General features: G+C 44.4%; 3 protein-coding genes across 3 annotated transcripts; 1 reads left to right on the top strand and 2 right to left on the bottom strand.

Moving 5' to 3' along the window:
- The first annotated feature begins 2,762 nt into the window (after positions 1–2,762).
- Positions 2,763–3,414, top strand: PHALS_15247 (uncharacterized protein). The gene has a single exon (XM_036407269.1). The coding sequence runs from the start codon at positions 3,112–3,114 to the stop codon at positions 3,316–3,318; it is 207 nt and encodes a 68-aa protein (XP_036263509.1). The 5' UTR covers positions 2,763–3,111; the 3' UTR covers positions 3,319–3,414.
- PHALS_07702 (major facilitator superfamily) lies at positions 3,415–4,898 on the bottom strand (the record flags this gene model as incomplete). Its single annotated transcript, XM_024721215.1, has 2 exons — positions 3,415–4,784; positions 4,850–4,898. 2 exons carry the CDS (start codon positions 4,896–4,898, stop codon positions 3,415–3,417), a joined length of 1,419 nt encoding a protein of 472 aa, XP_024586337.1.
- A 3,168-nt stretch (positions 4,899–8,066) lies between these two features.
- On the bottom strand, positions 8,067–8,404 carry PHALS_07701 (uncharacterized protein; the record flags this gene model as incomplete). The annotated part of the gene is made up of 2 exons (XM_024721214.1): positions 8,067–8,255; positions 8,363–8,404. The coding sequence occupies 2 exons, from the start codon at positions 8,402–8,404 to the stop codon at positions 8,067–8,069; spliced, it is 231 nt and encodes a 76-aa protein (XP_024586336.1).
- Between the last annotated feature and the right edge of the window lie 430 nt (positions 8,405–8,834).

Here is an 8,834-nt window from a genome sequence, read left to right as displayed (position 1 = left end):
TGGGGCGATGGTTCGAAGAACCTTGACGCGCCTTGCGCAGGGGGCAACCGCTCCGAAGGTGACGGGTGTCTCCATAAAACACCGTCGACTGTGTGTATGCTGCCCGGCAGCTCGGAGCTCTGCTCCCTCCTCAGCATAGCTGAGATTCATGGGCGTAGGCCCGCTCGACGAGCTGTTGGAGTGTGCATTCCAACCAAGTCGTGCCGACTTGAAATTAAATTCGGCATTCAATGCCACATTCACCGCCTCTTCAAATGAGGACGGATGCACACGGAAGACTTCCATTCTGGCCACGTAAGTGCGGAGGCCTTCCATACAGACGGTCACTGTGACCGCATCCGGGATGGGATCTGCTGCCATCCCGGCAATGAGAGCTCGCAGTTCATGGACCAAGTCAACCAATTCCTTATTGCCCTGTCGGGCGGCAAAAAAACGCGATCGCGCGCAATACGCCTGGTTAGGCGGCGAAAATACTCGGGAGAGCTGCAATTTCAGCTCCGCCCAGGAGGGAAACGCAGCTCCGACCGAATTGCCGCACGTCAGTACCCATTCTCGCGCTCGACCTCCGTGCTTGAAGATGGCTAGCGGTACACGCTGTTGCTCGGTTTGGGGCATGGCGGTTGCGATGACCATCTTGACCTCTCTCACCCAAAGCAGGAGATTCTCTCCATCCTTCCCCTTAAAGACCTTTACGCTCACCCTGAGCGGCTTAGGTCGGTGGAAGTCATCCGTCACCGACGGTGGCGTCATAGACACATGATGCACACATATTCTGCTGCAGGTGCTCTAGCAGCGCGTTTTCGTAACTCGAAAACGCCACTAGACGCGCACCGATTGCCTCGGGACCTTGTTCTACAACGTGTTGCACGCCCTCAGGGCCAAGCAAGGATCAGCTTGTTAAGCCCGTCCTGCATGCCCGGGGGCAAAGACGAAATTTCCTCCATCTTCATAAAGGATCAGTCGAAACGACTCACTTGTAGATTGATTACAAGTGCTATTGAGTGCAGCGGGGCCGCCGTAGCTAAGCGCTTGAGGAAGCGTACTTTAGGTCCCCGACCTTTCGTTCTTTCCAAGTACTTGTGTAGCGGATTGCAATCCGCTACTTCTAAATACTAAAAATCTTAACCAAGGCAAACGAACACTTCTGTTCATAATCGAAACTGCTTTTTATTTATTTTATCCTAATTTTCAAAGTTTAGATTTTCCTAAATATGTGATGGGTTAGAGCTAATGGGCATCATGTACATTTCCACGCCTTTTATCAAAGTATGTCCAGCCATCATATCCGCAATTGAAATGAGCGTCCTCGATTATTTTCGTTTTCAGAAGCCGGGTCATATTGCTAGGAACTGCAGAGTGTCTTTGCCGAGTTAGCAACAGACCCAGGGTGCTCGTTCGGATAATAATGGACGCCATTAAAGTCGACGACTCGAACACTCCCAAGGGTAAGAGATGGTAACGATCAGTAGGGGCGTGACTCTCAACTGGGCCCGTGAAGAGTACTGTAGATGCTGCTGATATACAGAACGTTGGCCCCAACGTTCACGATGCTCATACAGTCTCCACTATAAATGATAGTATTGTCAGGCAAGGTGCGACTTTTATTGTCCAAGAAGTCTGTGTAGATGGTTTTGACAAACCACTACGAGGTTTGATTGACATTGGTGCGTCGAATGACTTTCTCGAGCACAAGTTATGACTGGGGTCAGTCAAATGTGAAAAGAGAAATAATCAAAGCAAGTCATTTGCTTGGCAATGAAATTTAAAGACTTTCGAGGTGAAGACGAGTTTATCAGAATAGAAATAAGAAGTAGCGTACGATCTCATCACTGTGTGATAATTATTGCGTCCTAGTAGAGTATACAAACCCATCCTCTGTGTGTTGGTTAATGCGGACTCGTAGTGTCAGAGCTTCATCTGTATGAGCTGCATGGTAGCATCAGTGCAGTTGACCAGGTATTCACCTTAATTGTTCAAATAAGCTTAGATAACAGTCATATCTTCTATCGCACTGTGAAGAGGTTTTACTGGCCGCACATACAGTCAGTGCCCGAAAGAACGACAAGCGGTCGAACGACTTCACGCATGACTACGAGGTGCTTAAAACACGGAATAAAGGTACTATTTATGCTTCGTACTCGCATCACATCGGCCCATTTTGAACCAACGAGGAAATGTATCGTAAGCAGAAGCATTATCGCCAGGAAATCTACAAAATAAATTTTACTGCTAAAGTCTGCCCGTAATAAAAGCTTTGGAACAACAATTTCAAGTGATGGATAGGAAGCTCTAGTGGGAAGGACTGATTCGCCGCCTGAAATTTTATTCTGCGTTCGATGCTGCAACCAATGCAAAAACTGTTGGAGAGGGTGCACTCGAAGGCATTTGAGTGTAAGCAGAGCTCTCTGGGCTATAGAGCGTGGATGTGATTATCGAAGAACGATGAACGATGATATTGTCGAGAAATACGTTGGCGCATATCAATATCAACTTTGCATTTCGTATGATGTTGGAATTTGAACTACTTTAGTTCTTTATCATTTGTATTAAATGGCGTGGTGTTTAAATGCAAATTTCTCTGACTCCATATCCTAGTACTAAGTAAGTATGAAAAGTCTTTTTTTCAATGAATATTAAACTATTTCAATTGTAAATATGAATTTCTGCTTACAACCCAGCATGTACAGTATTACACATGCGATGCGCGTCATCTCCATCACCTACTGCCATAAAGCGCGCTTCAACCCCACAAAAATTGCTACCTCAAAATAAAAAGCGAGCACAAAGAAACTCAAGAAAAAGATACATTTAGTATGTGAATGATCTAGAGCTATATTAGCTTCTATAGCGTTTGATCGGGGTTATAACAGGATTTGACAGAGTTAAGAGCCCAACAACAGCGTCGACGCAAGCGTATTCCTGCTCAGAGAGGCTACAGTATAGAAGCGCTAATTTTTCAGCCAGCAAGGTGCTTCGTATTCTGGGTGTTAGGCAACGCAAAGTTTACTGGTCGTACAGGCCAGCACACTTTGATATGTGTCATCATCTCGATCGCTTCGAGTCTAAAACTAGCGAAGTGCCGCACATAAAAGTTTGCATCCTGCCGTTTGGATGGCTGATCTGTTGATGCCCAGCGCTTATGCAATCGAGAGATTTTCTTCTTACACAACTTGCGTGGACAGTGGTGTCCTTCCCAGCACAAATGGCATCTATCGCCGACTTTTGTTTTTTTTTCTTCAGCTACTCGAGTGGTTAAAAGAATTAAAAGCGATGCGAATGGGCTTAATGGAAACATCAACGAATTTTAATGATCGCTAGCTCATTCTATCAGCTTCTGAACGTGACTTTGAATAAATCGATCATAGTTATTTCACTCTTGTGGAATGATGATAGACAATGTACTAGCAATTGAGGTCATTCAAGTACGCAATCATCCTGCGTATACTGGAACGGTGTGTCATCTGCATCTTTCGAAGAGTTTTTATGACACGCGCTGCCGTTAAAAAGGGACTCGATGTCTTCTAGAAGAATCCCAGCCGTTTCCGGACACATGTAGTATACAAACACACCGCTCATTACGCATGTGCCTGTGAAAAGAAAGAAAACTCCGTTTATGTTCAGTAAAGGAAACAGCTTGACTACCCAAGTCATGACGACGCCCATGAGCCAGTTAGCCATTGTGGAGAATGACACAGCCATTGATCGCACGTTAAGTGGGAAAAGCTCCGCCGGGTATATCCAGCACACAGGTCCCCATGACATGGCAAAATTAAAGACAAAGAACGATGTTGCTACGATGATAGCATAACCTGCTGACTGTGAGCAACCAGCACTCTCGGTGTCGCTATTACAACCGATTGTAAACAAAATTGCAGACACTAAATGGCCAGTAATCATGCCTAGAGCACCGATTAGGAGCAACTGTCGACGACCATATATATCCACCCACCGCATTGCTGGTATGGTGCTGATAAAATTTACAATCGAAAGAATAAGCACCGACAATATTCCATTACCTAAGACATCCTTGAAGATAAGACCGCCGTACGTGAAGACGGGGTTAATCCCAGTTGCTTGTTGCAGTACTTGAAGCAGTATGACAATAATTAAACGCTTTAATACTGAAGGCTCCATGAGCTCCTTGTACCCCCCTGGTTGTCCTTCCCTCGCAATTTGTGCGCCGATAGCGCGCAGTTCTCGTTTAATTTGACGTGTCTGCCTCAGCTGTTTTAGAACAGCGGCTGCCGCATCTTTGCCTTTATGCAAGTATGTCCACCGAGGACTCTCCGGCACAAAAAAAATGCCGAGCATGACAACAATCGGTGACGCCATAGCTAAGCCATTAGTGATTCTCCAGCCTCGTTGATGATCTTCGATAATCTGGTTAACAATGTTTGCAGTGAGCAGTCCAGTGACGACGGTCATTTGCATGAATCCAGAGAGGAAACCACGCAACTCCTTGGGAGCCATTTCGGCTCCGAAAAGTGGCAATGAAAATGATGAATTGCCGACTCCCATGCCCTGAATAAATCTTGCCATAAGTAGCGAAACATGTGCCTGTCGAGGACTAAAAGCAAGCCATGATGTGCCTAAACAGAAGAGTGAGCCAGCCTGGAAGATTGTGAGGCGACGGCCAAACTTGTCCGCAATCCACCCGCCGATAATAGCTCCCACCATGCAGCCAATATTGTACGTCATGTTGTACCACAGCGTGAAGTCCACCCAACGTTGCGGCAGCTCTGTGGTTGATTGTGTACAATCTTTCATCGTGTGGCCATGCCAGCCTACACAAAAATCATTGAGAAATGATTTCATGACTAGTACACCACCAGTCACGCCCTGATCGTACCCAAAAAATATGCCACCAAGTGACGCGAAGATGCATACAATGATGGCATACGTTCGGTTGCCCTCAGTGGGTGTCATATCCTGGCGCCCTTGGTCGTCATAGAAGTTCATAGCTACGCCCACCATATTGATGTGTTTTAAATGTTATTCTGATAATCGTAAGTTATACGCGCACGTCTTTTAGCATGAGCGGAACGAAATGACCAGCATGGACGACATGGTTAGTACCGGTACAATTGGTGCAGAATCACTGTTAAGCTTCAAGTGATGTATCCGGTGTGAGCCCGGAGAGGTTTTCTATAAAGCCAGAGATTTTAAGCACGAATCTTTAAATAACGGATTTTCCCGATTAGAGTCCGGTCTTCTATTTATTAGTACCGGACTCAAGCCCAAAAAATCCGGATCTTTTTCAGAAAAACAGAATATTTTAGTGACAATGTGAAAATAGCGATTTTGGTTTTTGGTTTTCGAAGTACGTCACAAACTCAAAATAAATACAGAAAAAACATTCTAATCAATTCTAGAGAAGATACCTCCGATACGGGTTCGCTACCGCGTGTTTGGTTCCATGATGGATCGTAGGCGTTGTGCATGGATATTTAATCCCCCGGTCATCTAGTAGATATTGTATTTTTGAGGGCTCTATTCGGGACTGGACTCTAATCGGGAAAATCCGTTATTTGAGTAAAAAGAGAAAATCTGAAATCAATGCGAGAAGCTCACACGCCCACATAAGTCAATGATTCCAGGAACAATATAATGAAAGACTAATAGCTATTCTAGAGCCAGCTCGATGAGTTGTTGTCTTTCCGGGAAAAGTGTAATTTAGTGTGAGGCTCAAGCTGTTTACGAATCGAATAAAAATTTAACGCTGAATAAATGTTAATGTTTTGTTAGCTGTAAGTGGTTGTTTATATTTTCACTAGCGTCTCTACCTGACAAACGATACGTCATAGCAAGTAGTTTCTATTCATGAGCTTAATATTTTCTATCTGTCATATTGAACTGGAGCTTCCAACAAGATGAGGCGTCCGTGTCCATTGACATCCTTTTAGAGTAAACTTTAGCGTCCGGTATAGATTGAAGTGCATATTATGACCGATAATGGCAAAAACCGGAACCCATGGATCTTAATGTCAAAGCCTTGGGTGTCCATTCTTTCCTAACACCGCTTGAAAAAAATCTTAATGTCAGAGCCTTGGGTGTCTATTCTTTCCTAACACCGCTTGAAAAATAAGATTGGAAAATAATCATGCTATATCGGCAAAATTTGCTTAAATCCTATGCAAGTAGATGGCCAGGCCAAGTCAGAAATAGTTCAAATTCTTTGGACAAAGCAGCAAAAGTCAACCTACTTGAACTGGATCGTCGCAAGACCATTCACAGACCGTACCTTCCAAATTGATATCAGAAGAAGTTGTTTTGACGCCGACAAAGGCATAATTGTGTAGATAAGATGGCAAATAATTACCTAAGATTAGCCAACAAGTGTTCACGTGGACATCCACGTGAGCACTAAGAGTAGCCGTCACGCTACTTGAACCCAATGCTCTGTGCATAATTTCAATATCAGGTTGTTTATAGTGTGCTGTGCTTTACAAATGGGATTACCAGCACCAGCTCAATAACATGATTATCGTGCAATTCCTTGCACACATCCTCTAGACTTAACACCTATGCCGTTCAAGGGTTTTGCCTGGGGGAGGTGGGGCGACCAAAATTTCTTACAAGTACCTCGGTTACCTTAATCCGGGTGACCATTAGCTTAAACCCCACTATTCTGTCGAGCTTCACTGGTCTGCACCGTGGACTCATCGCATGGTACTGCTGACTGAGCAGTAACATTTCGCCATAAGAAGGATGCAAATTTCTAAGCAGCATAAGGGTAAGACCCTTTTACTCGTCGTCGGTCTTACTAGATTGTCACCTCATTACTGTAAATAAGTTTTACTTTTTATCCGAAGTAATGCAGGCATCTTGCCGGGTTCCTGCAATACTGATTGCTAATCTATTATATATTTTATCTTACTATTTGATCACTCGTGCTAAAACTAAAATCTAACAGTGTTGAGGAAGCTCGCGATAGAGCAACCGAGTCTTAGATTTGAAGGAAATTTGAACCTGACTTCATTTTAGGACCACGGCGAACGCCATGGTCGCTCATATACACGCCACTGACTTATAGGCTAATAATGGGTCTGGCTTTCCATATATCAGTCAATAGGATGATGGCAATACAGCGCAGACTAATCGTTTGCTGATATACCTACTTATGTAAAAAATCTACCTACTTATGTAATGGAGGGGCCCATCACAGCCAATTTGCGTGGTACGTGAGTTGGGCTTAGAACTTCGTGATATAGTCTGGTTCTAATCTTATATAGATTCTAACAAAATATAGTGTACGCGAGTAACGGAGTAAATTTCTGGCCCGTTTCATTGGCGAGCAGCAAATATACAATACTAAACAGTTACGACCCATCCAAACACTGACACATTACATACGGGTTTACAAACGTCTAAAAACAGCTTAAATACTAAATTATTCAAAATTATCCGAATCATTTAGTAATCCTTGGCCTTTTATTTTTTAGCGGTTGTGCCTCGGAGACCGCATAATTAAGCCATTTGGACCTGTCTGCACGAGACCATCACCAAATTCCACAACGCAGTCGCTCTTTTTTGTCCCACCAGAATTATACATGGGGGTTTTCCGCCTTACGAGCTTAGCTCATCAAGTTGTAGCAGTTTCAAAATTAAGGGCTTTGGACAATATTTGATCCTACACCACAGCTCTTTAAGCCGCGCAAAATTGTTTTGTCCCTCAGCAGAGTTGATTTTATCACTCACCAAAGCTTCATTTGGTAACGGCTGCTTGGCACATATCGCTTGAAGCCTCCGGTCGAATTATGGACTTAGCTCTTTCTGCCGGTATTTGCATTGGATAAGATCGTGCCTTGAATCTAGGTCTCGATGCAAATAGCGATTTACGATATGAAGTCCCTTCAGATTGTGTGTCCACGTCACACTTAAAAATATGTGCATCTGATATCCTTTGTGTCTTCGCGTCTTTTCTTAGATTTGATAACTGCGTGTTGCACGTAATTGCACGACGACCATGCGACGATCAGTACGTTCCCTGCAAGGGTGATGATGTATGCATTCTAGACGCTTCACCGGAAGATCATCTCTTTTAAAGAGTGCCCACCCCCTCAGGGTTAGATCACGCTGATTTTGGCCTCCACAAGGTGCGATTTGGCCCAATCAATTTTTGGTAGGCGTCTTTGTACTAACTGAGGATCGGCTTTACCAACAAGTTGCGCGACGAACGACCCCGCGCTGATACTTGACCCTTCATTTCGCCCAGTCCACAGAAGACTTGACACACAGAGTGTAAATGTCTGATTCTGCCACAGATGTATAATTTATGATAGTCACGGTAAAACTGGCCAATCACCACCTCTTGGGCATGGCAGGATGCATCGCGTCTGGCACACTTATGGCTTCACCTTACCGTGCTTTGATTAACCCTCGCGACAAAAGTTATATTCAGCATTAATGCAATACCCACCGCAAACGGGAATAAGAATGACACCAATTTGCATTTTTTGGACACAGTCCGCTACTTTTCGCCTCCCTTAACGAAGTATGATCAGACCAAAAAATTTCTGGTAGTCGGACCGATCGCCCACGTGAGCGGATGCGATACCCCCTGGTCAGACGGTGCGAACACTTTCCAGGCCTGTTTAGAGGTGTTCACGTGCCCTGGTTAGAAGGGCGTACTTTACACAGACGTTGCGAGCACTTTCCAGGCCTATTGCCCTGGTTAGAAGGGTGTACTTCAAAGGTGCAATCACACAATGGTGTGGGTTACGAAAGATGGTGTGACTACACTTAAGCAACAAGGCCGTATGTGGCTGGAACAGCCAGTAGTTATGCATTTAACTAATTTACTATATAGATAGAAAAAACTATAGATTTAGATA

Source organism: Plasmopara halstedii (genome assembly GCF_900000015.1).
Source record: "Plasmopara halstedii genome assembly, contig: Scaffold_3120, whole genome shotgun sequence".
NCBI classification, from domain to species: Eukaryota; Oomycota; class Peronosporomycetes; order Peronosporales; family Peronosporaceae; genus Plasmopara; species Plasmopara halstedii.
The sequence above is the reverse complement of the archived record's forward strand: the minus strand, read 5'-3'. Positions and strand labels throughout refer to the sequence as shown.

Coding starts and splice junctions, on each gene's coding strand:
- PHALS_15247 (XM_036407269.1), top strand. CDS start 3,112: ATGGCTGATCTGTTGATGCCCAGCGCTTATGCAATCGAGAGATTTTCT.